The 17,082-nt window shown below is 35.4% G+C and overlaps 1 protein-coding gene across 4 annotated transcripts in view; it reads left to right on the top strand.

Annotated features, from left to right (window-relative positions):
* Nucleotides 1-17,082, top strand: part of MIPOL1 (mirror-image polydactyly 1) — a 314,898-nt gene that overhangs the window by 144,573 nt on the left and 153,243 nt on the right. For all 4 annotated transcript variants that reach the window (XM_044231953.1, XM_044231952.1, XM_044231951.1 and 1 more), the window contains one exon: nucleotides 393-500. In XM_044231953.1, coding sequence (XP_044087888.1) covers nucleotides 393-500 — 108 coding nt within the window. The remainder of the gene's footprint in view (nucleotides 1-392; nucleotides 501-17,082) is intronic.

The raw sequence follows: 17,082 nt of genomic DNA, 5'->3' as shown, positions 1-17,082 counted from the left end.
CATCACGGAATACCATAATGTGGTTTACGTAGAACCCATTTGCTTTTTAGAAGCATGGTTTATTCAGCCAAGATATACAATAAAAACCATTTGATCAGTGAAGAAAATATTTTTCAATGTAGGTTGACCTTAATTTAATGAAAAAATAAGAATTTTTCTAATTTTATGGTAGTATTTAGATTAATAAAAGACAAATGGAATTGCAGCTGAATTACCAGACTACCATAAACCTATGCTCATAATCATCGTTACTTTTAACTTACTATTCTTGTTGCAAAAGATACCTTGTCTTTTAGAGAATGCAGTGGTATTATTTACATTAATTCATGTGGCTTGTTTGAAAAAAAAATGCTATAACTCCTTTACTTAATGGGATTCTTCCCCTGTGGCAGTGCAAACGGCTAGAGCAGGAGCTTCATCATCTGAAAGAGCAGAACCAGACTTCAGCAAACAACATGAGACATCTGACTGCTGAAAACAATCAAGAACGTGCTCTGAAGGTAAATCTCCATTCCTTCTTACAGGCAAATTAAGGTTGTAAGCCCTTGGTGCCAGCTTTCTGGGCTGCATATATCAGTTGTGTACATTTCAGCAGAAGTGAGCTGTGGTGTTTGCCAACAACCCCTTCTTTAAACACAGATACAGCACCCTTCTGTTATGGTATTATTTTATTTCGTGTATGTGTACATGAAAACAACATATTTTCTGAATTTTGAGTGGTGCTATATTAATACTTTGGGTATGTGTTCATTCTGTTGCTGATTTTATGATGTCCCATACTCTTTTGTAGTTAGTAAAAAGTGGCCACACTAAAAGGGAAGAAAATTAAACCATGAGCCTTTTCTTCGCATCAATATTTATTACACTAATCTTGTGATATTATTAACCCACAAACTGACAGTCCCTGAAGGGTATGTGAATATGTTTGGGAATTGAAATAGTTCTTAAAATGTTACTTATTACAAAAAAAGTAAGAAAATATAGTCTGGTAGAACTAGAAACAAGTGAAGTGTATGTTTCATGACAAGAGATTCTGTTTCATTTTAACAGAGATCCAATAATCAGGAAAAAGAACGTCACTTTGATTCTACTAATTACGTATTTTTTCTTATGGTACTTATGACTTTCTATTCTCCTTCTTTTTCTCTGTCCCAGTTCCTAGCCTAGCACCCGTGGCATCGTAGTGGTTCCTGCCCTCAAGGTGCTTACTTTCTCAATAACTGATTAAAAATAAAAACAAAGCCATATCCACAAGAAACAGAAAAGATTCATCACTGTTGTGATTGTGCAGTAAGAAATAATGTGCCATCAAGAATATTGTATTGTACTTTGTTGCCTTAAATCCGTGTTTGCTACAAATTACAGGAGACTATTATGGCATTAGCAGTGTAACTCACTAAACCAGAATTACCCACCAAAATTGAGAATAATGGTGACATTTTGAAGTGGAAAATATTTTTCATCTATCCAAAAAGTGTGAAGTTTGGTTGAAATCAGATTTTTCTACAAATGTGTTTAGCTTCATTTTTAAATTCTCAGTGAATAGTTAGGAAGGTATAGTAACTTTGTTATCGTTCAATGCGCTTTCTCTTCTCTCAGATTTATAGACTAGAACAATAAATTGAAAGGAAATGAGGGTTCTTGATCACTTTTTAATTACTATAAGGAATTTACCATGATATGATTAAAATCTAGTATAATTTTTTTCAAAGGTATACTTGCTGATCAAAAGTAACTTTATTTTAAAGGCAGCTTCCACTAATAGTGCCAATTTATTATCAGCATCAGGGGACAGATTTCATGTGCTGTATGTAACAGGGCTATTTCCATATAAAACGGACCTAGAATTAAAATTCTAGTTTATTAAGTATATGATAATACCACACTCCTTATTCTCACTTTTTTTGTGTATTTGTGTTAAATTGAATTAAATGGCATGTGCTATTTATGGAGAGAAAGAAATGCACATTTCTATGAGGTCATTAAAATTAGAAGGTTAGATGTAGACCAAAAAACCAGGAAGTTCAAAAACAAACAAAACAAAATCCCTATAAAATAGGAATCTCTATGAACTATAGACTATATAAGACAATATATAAGAAAAGCTAAATTTTTACTCCTGACAAATATACTGTCTTAAAATCTTTTCTAGTATCTCACCTTTTTCTGCAAAAGTGTCAGATTTTCCTGTTGTCTTTAAACCTTTCATAACTTCATCCATTCACTAGCCAACTTAAGCTTTTTGTAGAGTAAGGATGGGAGAAAGAATTTTTAAAAACTCATCAATTTAATCGTTTTAGAGCTCTAGTATTCATTTTGGCTCTTTAAAAATGTATGTCTTGTATAACACTGGCTTTGAATCATTTTTTAGTTATTTAACGCTATACTTTCTCATGAGAAACCTCAAATTTATTATATATTTATATCTGCTTTATTCTCAATCTTTTTTTTTAAATTATTCTTACCTTCCAGAGATAATGTTCTTTATTTGGTGCTTCTGTTATTGCACACTGATATTTTCAAGTTGCCTTATAAGTTCTGAATAATAAGTTTATTACCAAGCTATCTGATGAATCTCTTTGTCTCCTTTCTCAGCAGTATGCCTGTCTTTTACAGTCCACTTATAAGTATCCTTTTTTGTTAACTCATTCAATATTTAGTTAGTATCTAAATAAGCTTTATGAAGAAATTTTAAAGAGTCACTGTCTCTAGGAGCTTTCAGTCAGTCAATAATATTTCTAGTATTTTATTATGAATAATACTGTTATTGATATCAGTAAAAGGTAAATTTGACTAGAATAAGAGCTGAAAAATTAATGCTTTATTTAATTGTGTAATGCTGAAATTCATAAAGGAAACATTTCATAAAAGAAATGTTTGGGGAAAATCCAAGCTAATGATCATATATTTTATAGAACTTTCCAATTGATTATGACAAATACCTGATTATCATACACGGAAATACTTTTTAATATAATAGTGCTATTAAAATAATAAATTTTTAATTATTCTAGTCACCTGGAAACTCTAAATTATTTTTATGGCTGAGCATAAATTTGGATTTTTGGTGATCATGTAAACATTATTTTTGAAGTAGCATGGAATTATACTAGCTAAATTTGCTATCATGGCATTTTCCCCTATTTTTATAATGTTTGCAGTTTTCTCTACAAAGTAAAACACAATGGTACATATGGGATGAAGGACTAAATTTATACTGATACTAGTCTATACCTTGAGAGTTACTTTAAGAAAAAAAAAAGAGCTTATTGTCTCATTTAAAATAAATTTTACTGGGGTGCCTGGGTGGCTCAGTGAGTTAAAAGCCTCTACCTTCGGCTTGGGTCATGATCACAGGGTCCTGGGATCGAGCCCTGCATCGGGCTCTCTGCTTAGCAGAGAGCCTGCTTCCTCCTCTGTCTCTGCTTGCCTCTCTGCCTACTTGTGATCTCTGTCAAATAATTAAATAAAATCTTAAAAACAAACAAATAAATAAATTTTACTTATTTAGGTTAAAAAATTGGTTTCTTGAAGCACACAGTTTTGGACATATATTGTTTTTAAATAAATTTACATTAATCATAAATATACAGACATCACACTTAATAAGAAATTTCACATATACTGCCTTTTTTCCTTTTTCGTGTTATTTATTTATCTTCTTTATCATACATTTTTAACTTCCTACAGTTGGGCTTCTCCACTGTATTCCATTGAAAGCCATTCATTCTTAGATTTTAAGTGACCTCTGATTATTAAACTTGTGAAACTTCTTATCTTTCCTACTCAGTATCTCTGTCAATGTAACTAGAACACACTTCCATTTTGTTGGCCCTGCTCTTTTGAAAACTTTCCTATAGTTCTTTATTGCTATATACTCATCATTTTTTTCTTTGACTGTTGTGCCTTAGATGGTGCCTCCTTTTCTACCTATTCCCAAGTTATATGATTAGGCCATTATTATTCTTTAAAAAACAACAAAAAAAAAACTAGAGCAGTTGAAGATTCAGAGCAGAATTGAGCAGAGTGCAGAGTTCCCACAGACCTCCTGCCTTCACACGTGAACATGCCCCCAGCACCCAACTCCAGAGTGGTGTATTTGTTTTCAGTTCACAAATCTGTATCAGTATAACCCACAGTCCATAGTTCACATTAAGGTTCACTCTTAGTCTGTACATTCTTTTACGCATTCTGACAAATGTACACGACATTTATCTACTATTATAGTATCATACACAGCCATTTCACTCTAAAAATCCTCTGTGCTCTACCTATTTATTTCCTTTCCTCCTAACACCTGCCAGCCATTATTCTTTTTACCATTTCCATAGTTTTGCCTTTTCCAGAATGTCATGCAGTTGGAATTATACAGTATGTATTCATTTAAACTTTTACCATACATTTTGATGGTTTTGTAGCTCATCTGTTTTAATGTTTGGTATTCCATTTTCTGGATGTACACAGTTTATTTGTCTGCTCTCCTACTGAATGATATCTTGGTTGCTTCCAGATTTGGGGAGATATGAATAAAGTTGCTATGAACATGCACTTGCAGAATGTTTTGGACATAGCTTTTCAGCTCATTTAGATAAGTACCAAGGACTGCAGTTGCTGGATTGTACGCTAAGAATATATTTAGTTTTGTAAGAAATTACCAAACTGTCTTCCAAAGTAGCTGTATCATTTTTCATTCCTTCCAGTAATGAGTGAGTTTTTGTTGTTGCACTTTCTCATTAGCTTGTGGAGTTTCTTTTATTGTAGACTTGTTTGTTCCAATTTCATCCATTCCTACAATATCACCTATTATTTATATCCTAATGACTACCTCTTCTGCCCTTCCACTTAGATATCTTAATGTTTCCTTAACCTCAGTGAGTTTGAAAACAGATCCCTAATTTGACTCCCTAAGCCTTTTCTCCCTGGAAAGAAGTAAGGACCTGAGACTAACACTATTGACTGTATAACTTAACATTTATTCCCAATCATATTCTCCTTTGTTTGTCTTTACTATAGAAGCAGAAGAAGTTAAACACTTTTTTAGCCTTTCTTTTTGCCAATGTAGCATTAGAGGAATTCTGCAGCAGGGGAGAGAGAAGGTAGAGTGTCTCTGGAAAAGTTTTTGTTTTCCTCACATAGGATGGGTGTAGCAGGCACCATTCCTTTTTTTCTTATTACCTTGAACACTTCCTTGCTGCTGGGAAGTGCAGTAGCCATTTTATAACTATGAAGAAAATGCCAAGGGAAGCTGGCCATTAACATCAGTTGAGCCCCTTAGCCAATGAGCCGCTTGGAGAACATTAAGCACCCATGCCCTGATTTCTTTTTCAGGTGATAGACATACCTTATATTTTAAATTGCTCTTAATAGTTTTTCAGTATTTACTTCCAAAGTGATCAGTTAATATCTATTAATCAATGATAATAGATTAATAATTAATAATCATGCTCCTTAGACATGTAGACCAATACAGTTAACATAATTTTCTCATTCTTTTTAAGCTGTGAGCCACCATAAATCAGTGGAACTTCCAGTATTTTCAATTCTGAAACAATGATTCCTCTTCTATTTTCCCTCCTATTTTTATTATCTTACCTTTACCCTATGTCGGGTTCATGATCTAGATCATAGTAGGACAGACATAGCTCATTTATTTTATTGTGCTTTACTTTATTGCACTTAACATATAATACATTTTCTACAAATTGAAGATTAGTGGCAACCCTATGCCAAGCAAGGCTATCAGAGCCATTTTTTCAACAGCATTTGCTCACTTTGTGTCTCTGAGACACATTTTGGTAACTGTTGTGCAATATTTCACTTTTTCATTAGTGTTATATTTGTTCGGTGATCTGTGATCAGTGATTACAACTCACTGAAAGCTCAGATAATGGTTATCATTTTTTAACAATAAAGTATTTTTTAATTAAGGTATGTATGTACATTTCGTCTTTTTAGACGTAATGCTATTGCAACACTTAATAGACTATAGTATAGTTAAGCATAACTTATATGCACTGGGAGATTAAAAAAAAATTCACTTGAGTTGCTCTATTGCAATATTCGCTTTATGGCAGAGGTCTAGAACCAAACACGTAATGTTTCTGAAGTATATCTGTTCCCTCCTAGACTCTCTGTCCTCAGTTTCTTACCTCTTTAACCAGTTGTCACTTTCATTTGCTATCATTCTAAAATACAAGTGACACTTTGCTACTCAAAAACTTTCACTGTCTTGCATTTTCAACAGTATGAGAAAATAGAGATATCCTGAATGATCCTTCTGATTAAAAAAAAATGAAAAAGGATGGCTAAAATTTACAATTTAAGTATATTTTACAACAACATTATAGAGAAGGCAGAAGATAAGGAATTTACAAAGGCCTAAAACAAAGTAGAAATGGGGGTGGGGGTTGGGGGGAGGGGAACATGAGAAGTAAGTGATTACCTGAAGTTTTTTTTTCACCCTGAGAGCATTTGTCAAACCTTGGTGAATTTTCCATTTTAATGGTTTCAAGGACAAGACAAAGAGAGATAGAGCCTGGAGCCTGTTTAAGCCAGAGAGTGTAATAAGATAGCCTTTCTTGAAGCTGGTATCTTAATGGCCACACCATTAGTGTTCAGGTGAACAAGAGTCAAGCCATTCCTACAAAATAAGGTAACAAAGGACTTTGACTTTCTTGACTGTGAAGGGAGTGAAATCGCTGAGAATTCATCTGTCTTCCTTGGCCTTTCAGGTAGGCAGGTTTAGAACCACACAGGTTACCTTAATTCTTGATATATGTGTAGTTCTAAAAGCTGAGGATTTAATTAAAGTAGTCCTATCCTGGAGGGGCTCACAGACAACAAACCAAAGCAAATTACCTTCCATTTACCCTTTAATATTTCTTACAGATAAAATTTCAAAGACCCAGAGCTATCAAAAACACATAGAAGGACTTCTAGTGAAAGTTAGTGAAAAACATAGGCAGCAGAATCATATACTTCAACCACAAATAGTTCAGGTTTTTTAATTATTCATCACAGAATATAACACAAGTATTTAAGTAATATCTTTAAAAATAGGTCCTTGAAAATAGCAGCAAGGAAAAGGACCAAAAATGATCAAGTGAATTTAGGAAAACTAATGAGATTGAATTTGCAGAAATTAATAAAATAATTAAAATTAAACAGCAGATAGATTTAACAGCAGATTACATTCAATGTAAGAAACTATTAGTGAACTGGAAGATGGATCTGAACCAACTATGGAAATGGAAGCCAGAAAGATGAAGAAATGAAACTTATAAAATAGATGTTAAAGGACACAAATGATAGAGTAAAAAGATCTAAAATAAATTGTTAGAATTCTAGAGTAGATGATATCGGGAACAGGGAAAAGACAATATACAGAGAAATCATGACTGAGCATCTTCCAGAATTGTCAAATGACAAAAGCCTTAGATCTAGGGATACCAGATGAATTCCAACTATGACAAATTAGGAGAAACTGCAGAACATTGAAGTTAAAGCTCTTAAGAACAATCATTAGAAAAGACATATTTAACAAAGGAATGGCATTTAGACTCACTGACTTCTTAATAATAATAATAGAATAATTTCTTAATACCCTGAAAGCAACAATAGGAATAATTCGTTAAATATGCAGAGAGAAATTAATTGTCAAGAGCAAAATTGAAATAATGGTCAGATAAATTAAAAAAAAACTTCAGTTACTTTCTGTTATGTGCAGAGTATAATCCAAACCTCCTAATAAAAGACTTAAGAATTTAAGACTCCACCCTATAATTTTAGCCTGTTTTTTTACTTCTGTTTTCTTTGTTTTACTTTCTTTTTTACTTTACTTTTTGGTTTTTTAACTATTTCTCTCTTTATAGACTTAATACACCCTAACCATCTTTCCACTACTTCCTAAAGTGTCAGGTTCTTTAATTTCCTCTAGTCTTTACTTCTTTTATGATTTTTATTTAATTCTGTCTCTAGTATCAGTTGACTGCTTATGTGCCATCTCTAAATCAAAAACTTCAGGGTGCCTGGGTGGCTCAGTCTGTTAAGTGTCTGCCTTTCAGCTCAGGTCAGGATTCCAGGGTCCTGGGATCAAGCTCCTTGCTCAGCAGGTGAGTCTGCTTCTCCCTCTCCCTCCCTCCCTGCTCATGCTCTCTCTCTCACTCTCACTCTGTCTCTCAAAAATAAATAAATAGATAGATAGATAAATCAAAAACTTCTTGAGCATAGGGATTACAGCCTTTTCAGGTTGCTTTTCTCTTGGAATTTAGCACATTGTTGAATTCATTACATTAATAAGTTTTTGAAATTAGAAATTAGTTTTAATGTATCATAGTTGAAGTCCACATATTTATTAAGTATTAACTAAGTTCAAGACATAGAGAATATGAAATTATTCCGGAATGATACCTTGCTAGTCACTAACTGGGCTCAATTAAAACTCTCTAGAAAGGTTTCTGTCTTGTGCTAAAGTTTCTTCATTCATGAATTGAATAATCCAGTGTCAGGAATTCTAGTCTTTCACTATTGGCTTAAAAATATCGATAGGAGAGATTTTTGTTTATGCCTTTTTTTTTCTTTGCTATTTAGAGTTCACTGCAGGATAAGCTCTTTTAAGGACTAAGTAAATAGCAAGCACTATTAATTACATTTGATAGTAAATAATAATATAATTTCTTAAAATAAAATCAAATATGAGATGAGTTATTAGTCGTGTGTCTATATTGGCCATGCTAATGGACTATCTTTGATATGCCCAGGTGATACTAGTTTTCAACTGTCTGTGAGGTATGACTTTAGATTATTTTCTAGTGGAAACTGCAGTCATGAATCCTTAATTTAATATCCCGAATTTCCCCCATTTACTAGCTAGATAGCATAGCGAAAATCTGAGCATTGATCTCTACATTTGTAAGATAATGACAGCAAATATATTGTATAATTGAGAAGATGTATGGACAATCTATAAAGTAGCACACATCATTCCATATGGTGTGGTAGTAGAAAGAACATTTGTGTAGATGTCAGACACTGTTTTTTTGTCTTTGCTGTACCACGAACCAACTGTATGATTTTTTCAAATTAATTTACATCTTTAAAACAAGGAGGTTAAGTAACATTCAGAGTCATTTAAATTAGAAAAAACGATTTTATAAATTTGTAGTGTTGTATATATGTATACATTTATATATCTCTCTCTATATATCTATATCTATAGGATGATTAATTCAGGCCCACATAGTGTCTGCATTAAGGAAAGAGCAGTCCATTTTTAGCTAGTATGGTCTTAGGTAGGATGAACAATATAATTTATCTTTAACTGAAGACATCTTTTAGAATAAAAGAAATATCATTAAAAATTATACCAGGACATGGGGCGCCTGGGTGGCTCAGTGGGTTAAAGCCTCTGCCTTCAGCTCGGGTCATGATCCCAGAGGCCTGGGATCGAGCCCCATATCGGGCTGTCTGCTTAGCAGAGAGCCTTCTTCCTCCTCTCTCTCTGCCTACTTGTGATCCCTGTCTGTAAAATAAATAAATAAAATCTTAAAAAAAAAAAAAAAACTATATCAGGACAAAGCATTATAGCTACAAAGGGAGAGTGGCACAATGGATCCTGTAGTGTTGGAACAGTTCTGTGTCTTTGCTTGTAGTGGTGGTTCTATCTGCATGTGATAAAATTGCATAGAATTACACACACACACACACAGGTGCATGTGAGGCTGGTGAAGTCTAAATAAGCTGCACGGGCTGTACTTCAGTGTGAGTTTCCTGGTTTAAGTATTATACTCTTATTATGCAAGATAATAACCATCAGAGGAGGTCAGATACAGGGTGCACGGGATCTGTGCATATGTCTTTTTTTCTTTAACTTCCTTTGATTTTATAGTTATTTCAAAATAAAAAGTCATTTTTTAAAAAGTGAGTCATTAATCCACCTCATGCTTAAGGAGAGGAATTCCACGAGGACATGGACACCAGGAGGCGAGGATTGTTAGATGCCATGTTAAAGGCTGCGTATCACAGCTTGGATGTATGGAAACACCACAGTTTAATATGCTCAGAACCAAACTCATGATCTTACGCTGAAAACCTGCTCATTCTGCAGGCTCTATCTGAAAGGAGCATCTCCACCTTAATGGCGCCTTAGGCCAAGATCCTGGAGTTAGCCTTGATTTCTCCCTCTCACACACACCCCCTATTCCATCAATAAACAAATTCTCTTATCTCTCCTTTTGGTACATATCAAGAATCAGTCTCTTCCCAGGACTGCTACTCCTGTCTTTCAGGCCTCCATCATCTCTTGTCTGGATTATTGCAAAGCCTACTAGTGATTTCTTATTTCCATCCTTACCTCCTCCATTCTGAACACAGCCTCGAGGACCATACTATTAAATTAGTATAAATTAGATTACATTGCTCCCCTGCTACGAACCTTTAAGTGGCCTGCCATTTTACTGAGGATAAACCTACAAGACCTCTTGATTTGGCCCTCCTCCTTGGTACCACCCTGCACTTTAGTCACACTACTCTCTTGCTGTCCCACAGATATACCAGGCATGCTTGCATTTGAAGGCCTTTGTACTTGCTGTTCCCATTCCCAAGCATTGCTTGCTCCCCCACCCCAAATGTTCACATGGCTTGCTTTTTAACTCTTTCAAGTCTATTTAAATGCCTCCTTTCAGTGAGGTCTTCACAAGCATTTTCTCTGTCCCCTTCCCTGCTTTTACTCCAGAGTACTTATCTTCCAAGAAAGAATACATTTTACTTGGTACATTTATTAGGCATTTTCTCGATAGAAATGACTGTTCCATGATCAAGGATTTTTGTTTACATTGTACACCTCTGTATCTATTGATGATGTAAAAAATATTTGACAGTAAATCAGAGATACTGATCAGCCATAAAAGATGCCAACTGTCAACAATTTGTATGGCTGTTCCCATGTATAGCAGCCGAAAACCTCCTCTGATTGGATCTCCTACAAGTATACATAGTAGCCACTGAATAAATATCTCTTAAGTGAATGAATACCACACATGCAACTTAGTATCTGGCTTCCCCTACTTACCACTTCATAGGCATTTTCCAGTATACTCTATAAATATCACCTTAATGTACTACATAATTTGCAGTGCACAGATGCATCATAATTTTAACTCTTCCCTTAATATTGAATATTTAGGTTGCTTGTGCTTTGCATTCTTCAGAATATCACTGTGAAAAATATTTTCATATATTTTAAATGTTTTGTGTATTTTTATATTTAATCATATTTAGCAAATAATTTATTTTTCAAATTTTTATTTTCAATAAAGTGAATAGTTTTGTTATTTTTTTTTAAGATTTTATTTATTTGACACAGAGAAAGAGTGACCACAAGCAGGTGGAGGGGCAGAGGAAGAGGGAGAAGCAGTCTCCTTGCTGAGCAGGGAACCGACCCAAGGATCCTGGGATCATGACCTGAGCCAAAGGCATACACTTAACCAACTGAGCCACCCAGGTGCCTCAGTAAAGCAGATAGTTTTAAAAGCCAGATGATTCTAGGGGTACCTGGGTGGCTCAGTCAATTAAGCATCTGACTCTTAATTTCAGTTCAGGTCATGACCTCAGACTCGTGAGATCCGGCCCTGCGTCGGGTATGGAGCCTGTTTAAGATTCTTTCCTCTCTCTGCCCTTCTCCCTGCCCCACCACCCTTTAAAAAATGCCAAATGATTCTATAAGTCTTCTAATAAAAAATAAGGCAGTCTTTCATTACTTTCCTGATTTCTGCTCCACAGGAAAAAAAATCACTTTCAACTCTTTCAGCTGCTTATTCTGTATCTGTACTGTTATTTCTAAGTGGAAAGCTTATAGTTATTTTTCATTTTGTATTATTATTAATTGACTCCCTCCTGTGCAGATGAAGGTTTAACTTTCTGTTAGATTAGTGCTTAGGATTTACATTATTATAATATTCATAACTGACCATATAGTATTCTTCAGACATCTCAGCAAGAATTATATTTGATGTCATGACCCAGATAATACGCAAACATACAGGTATCAAACTGAAGGAAAGTAAAATGTAAGGAAATAATACATACTCTATTGACATATTTGTATTCAAGCATTTTAAATTATGTTTAACTTTTTTTTGAAACCTAATGCGGGTTGTGATCCTCTAAATTACAGTTTAGAACTGTCTAAATGACAGTTCTCCCATAGGCTTTTTGTGTTTCTTCATGTTTTGTGAGCAGAGGTGCAGTTCTAAAACGTGTTCTGGAGGATATTTACTTAGCAAACAGTCTTGGAAGATAGAGATAGTGTCTCCCTCTGTAGCAGAGGCAGATTTGTTTACTGTCCGATATACTAAAAACAAAGTCTCCCTCTGAAGCAGAGGTTATGTAAGTTTGCTTGCAGTATATTATAAAAACTTTGGCTTCCCTGAGTTTGGATTTCTTCAGCTGAAATGCAGTCCCACTGTGTGTGCAGTATCCAGCTGTTCCCTTCCACATTGCCCCCATGGGAATTGGGAAGCAAAGACCACCAATACAAACATGAAGCTTAAGTGTTGTCTAAGTAAAATTCTTTGGGATGCAGAATTCTTGCCTTCCGCCAGCATACATGAAACTGGCAGACGAATTTGTTAGCCTCCAAGTAGGATAAAATATTTCATCCTTCACACCCTTCACAGCTCCTTTCTTTTTCAATATTTTGTCTTCCTCAGAATTAGAGTCTGGATTTCTTTGTATGTTATGCATCACTATTACACCCACACATTCTCTACTAGATATAAATATCTTGTTAATACATTCAATGTTTCAGGTGACCTAAAGCAATTACTTTTTTTTTTTTTCTTTGATGATCTGAACTGATTATCCTATAAGACATTACTGGTCTTGGAACCTACCTTCAATGTAATTCTGTGGCTTCCTTTAGTTTCTTCTATGTTGGATCACCTGCTTCCTGCATCTCATTTTTCTCCGCTTGTCATGCTCTTTCATTCTGATGGAGAATACTTTCTAATAGTTTCCTGGGAAAGGATACATAGGAATGAAATGTTTAAAGACTCTATGGTATTTCTTCAAAACAGATTTCTAGAAGCAGAGTATTTGAAAAACAGGATGAACATTTAAATTTATATTCCTAGGCTCACTTTCAGGGTTACCAAAGCATAATATTTGACCAAAAAGCTTGTGCTTTAATTATATTGGTTTTTTAAAATTTTTATTGTTTTTAAAACTTCTAAAAATTGAATTTCTCTTCTAAAGTTTATACATCCATTAAAACCACAGTGAGATACTGTGTCATACCTATTAGAATGGCTAAATAAAAAAACACTCATAATACCAAATGTTGATGATAGGTACAGAAACTGAATCTCTCATACACTACTGGTAGAAATGTAAAATGATACAACTACCTTGGGAAACAGTTTATGAGTTTCTTATAGAAATGTATTTAACAGGGGCGTGTGGATGGCTCGGTCAGTTAAGCATCTGCCCTCAGCTTATGTCATGATCCAGGGTCCTGGGATCAAGTCTCTTGCCAGGCCCCCTGCTTAGTGGGGAGTCTGCTTCTCCCTTTCCTTCTGTCCCTCCCCTCCACTTTTGTGCACTCTCGTGTGCTCTCTCTCTTTCTCTCTCTCACCAATAAATAAATAAAATGTTTTTTTTTTTAAAGAAGAAATATGTTTAACATATTACCTAGCTATTGCACTCCTGGGTCTTACGCTAGAGAAATGAATTTTATATTCACAAAAATTATGTACAGAAATGTTCATAGCAGCTTTATTTATAATTGACCAAAACTAGAAAGAAGCTAAATATCCTTTAGTTGGTCAGTGGATCAGTATCCACACAAATCAACTCATCAATAAGAAGGAGCAACTTATGTTTTTTTTAAGTTTTTATTTATTTATTTGACAGAGAGAAAGATGAGAGGCAGGCAGAGAGAGAGGGAAGCGGGCTCCCTGCCGAGCAGAGAGCCCGATGTGAGGCTTGATCTCAGGACCTTAAGATCATGACCTGAGCTGAAGGGAGAGGTTTTAACCCACAGAGCCACCCAGGTGCCCCAAGAAGGAACAACTTACTGATACATACAACACCTTTGACGGTTCTCATTATGTTGAATGAGAAGAGCCAGTATCAAAGGGTTTTATCTGTATGATCCCAATTATATAACAGTCCTAAAGTGACAAAATCATTATGATGGAGAACAGATCAGTGGTTTCTTGGAGTTAGATGGAAGAGCTTTAGTATGACTATTAAAGTCTAACAGGGAGTTTCTGTGTAGTATTGTAACAACTCTGTAGTCAAATTTTATGATATTAAAATGTCATAGAATTATATACCAGGAAGGTAAGCTGGGAAGATAGAAAAACAGGTGAAAGCCATATAAGGTAATATATCTGAGTTAATAGTATTATATCAATGTCAGTTTCCTGGTTTTCACAATATAGTATGGTACGTATATGCTATCACTGAAGAAAGTTAGATGAAGGCTATGCAGGAACTCTGTACTCTTTGCAGGATCTCGTGGGCCTTGAATTATTGCAAAAATAGGAAGTTACTTGAAAAGTTATACATGCTCGCCATAGCCAGTGAAATAAATGCTAAAATATATAAAGAAAACTTTAATAATAGCCCCCTTTCCCTCTCATGGTTCCCAGACCTGCCAGATTAATCTTGACACAAACTGTGACACATCTGTGACTCAACAATAAGAAGGAACAATTTTTTTTTTTTAAAGATTTTATTTATTTATTTGACACAGAGAGACCACAAGTAGGCAGAGAGGCAGGCAGAGAGAGAGAGGAGGAAGCAGGCTCCCTGCAGAGCAGAGAGCCCGATGTGGGACTCGATCCCAGGACCCTGAGATCATGACCTGAGCCGAAGGCAGCGGCTTAACCCACTGAGCCACCCAGGCACCCAGGAACAATATTTTTTTAAAGATTTTATTTATTTATTTGACAGAGAGAGAGATCACAAGCAGACAGAGAGGCAGGCAGAGAGAGAAGGAAGCAGGCTCCCTGCCGAGCAGAGAGCCCAATATGGGGCTCAATCCCAGGAATTACAATAGTGGATATCCTTGTCTTTTACCTGAGTTTAGTGGGAATGGATTCTACATCATGCTAAATTAGTTTGACATTTGCACTGGGATTTTCCCTTTTCCTTCATAGTCTCAGTTTGATAGTTACAAAATATAGGTCATCTCTGAGTCTAGTTTTGTGATTCTTTTGTTGCTTTACATTTTTGTTTTGTTTTGCTTTGCTTTTGCTTTCCTGTGCCTCATGATTTTTTATTGAATGCTAGGCATTATCAGTAGAATAATAGTTTTTCTCTGAGGCCAGTAAAATGAGCATTGAGTTCATCTACTCAGAAATTGAGCTAGATTTGTGCTTGTTGTTGCATTGTTACTGTTAGTGCATCATAGGTTTCAAATTGCTCTAGTAACAGGTTGCTGTTACCTGGTGCTCAAGATGCAAGCCCAGATGCTGTAGGATTTTTCTCAGTGTTTATGTTCCACCCTTCGTTTTCAGTTGAATCTATGTGCTTACACCTCAGAGAGTGTCTCACTCTACCCTTTTTCCTTTTGTCCAGCAGTAAAATTCCATTTATAGTCTGATGTAGGAGGACTCAGAGTCCTCTGCTTCAACTTTAGACAGTCCCTTTATGCTTGGGATTTGGAGTGGGGCTTTCTCAGAATTCTTTTCTGTGGCAGCCAAACTGTGACTTGTATCTCTGGGCGATATTGTGTAGAAGAGACCTTCCTGCCCTATACCAAGTTTTAGAAGCTATCTAATGGTATTGGTGTAAAATCCTGGAGGCAGGTCTATTTCCAGTCACTAACCCAGAAATAGGAGTTCTTTCTTTTACCATTCCCAAGCAGTGGTTTTTTCCCTGTATCCTGTTGGCTGCTCTTTCAGCTATAGATGGCTTTTGCTTTGTCCTTGGAAAGGTGTGGGTGGAGTTAGGAGGTGGAGCCCGGTGGGAAGGAATTTGCTCCTTCCATAGCTACAACCAGTCTGTGCTCCTACGTACCTTGCATGTGTACAACACTGAGGGAAGCTATCTTTGATTTCCTACCCTTGATATTTTCCATGTATACCTAGTGGAGCAATGTGGGCAAGAGCCTACTGATAAAATCCCTTTTGTCAGGGATTTCTGAGGGCTGTCTGTGATAGCTGGCCATTCTTCCCAGGTTCTGCCCAAGGTAAGCTAGTCTGCATCCTATTTCTCCTTAGATTCTTGTCCCTCATTGAAATTAAGACTGTCTGGTTACCTTGTGAACTTGGCTCTCTAATAAGCTCTAGAAACTTTATGACTCCATGCATTATACAACATTTCTTATAGTTTACATAGAATGACAGTTGTAGCTTTCTACATCATAGTCATGAGCATTACCTCTACTTGGATTTTGATAAATACTGTTTTGTCATATTCGACTAGCTTCTTTCTAGAATTTTTTTAGTTTGTATTAGTGGATATAATAAATTTTATTGAGTTTGAACAATTCAAACTCAATAAAATTTATTGTTCAAATTGTTTTTCATATTGTTTCATATGAAACAATGTTTCATATTGTTTTTCGTATCATTCAAATTGTTCAAATTGTTGGAACAATTCCTTGAATAAACTATTGGATTTGATTTGTCATTGTTTTTTTGAGAATTTTAAAAAATTGTATTTATAATCATCTGCCCTCCTGTAGCATTCACTTAGTGCCAGGCACTCTTAATAATACTATACATATGTTAAAGTACTTAAACCTTGGGGCGCCTGGGTGGCTCAGTGGGTTAATCCTCTGCCTTCGGCTCGGGTCATGATCTCAGGGTCCTGGGATCGAGCCCCATATCGGGCTCTCTGCTTGGCAGGGGGCCTGCTTCCTCCTCTCTGCCTCTTCTCTGCCTTTGTCTCTGCCTACTTGTGATCTCTGTCTTTCAAATAAATAAATAAAATCTTTAAAAAAAAAAAAAAACTCTTAAAGTACTTAAACCTCAAAGTGATCCTCTGAGATAGGTGTTATGACTATTACTAATTTTATGGGTGAAGAAACTGATGAATATGGTTTAACTAACTTAACCAATATTATATTTAGTA

Source organism: Neovison vison, chromosome 13 (assembly GCF_020171115.1).
Source record: "Neovison vison isolate M4711 chromosome 13, ASM_NN_V1, whole genome shotgun sequence".
Lineage (NCBI taxonomy): Eukaryota > Metazoa > Chordata > Mammalia > Carnivora > Mustelidae > Neogale > Neogale vison.
The sequence above is the reverse complement of the archived record's forward strand: the minus strand, read 5'-3'. Positions and strand labels throughout refer to the sequence as shown.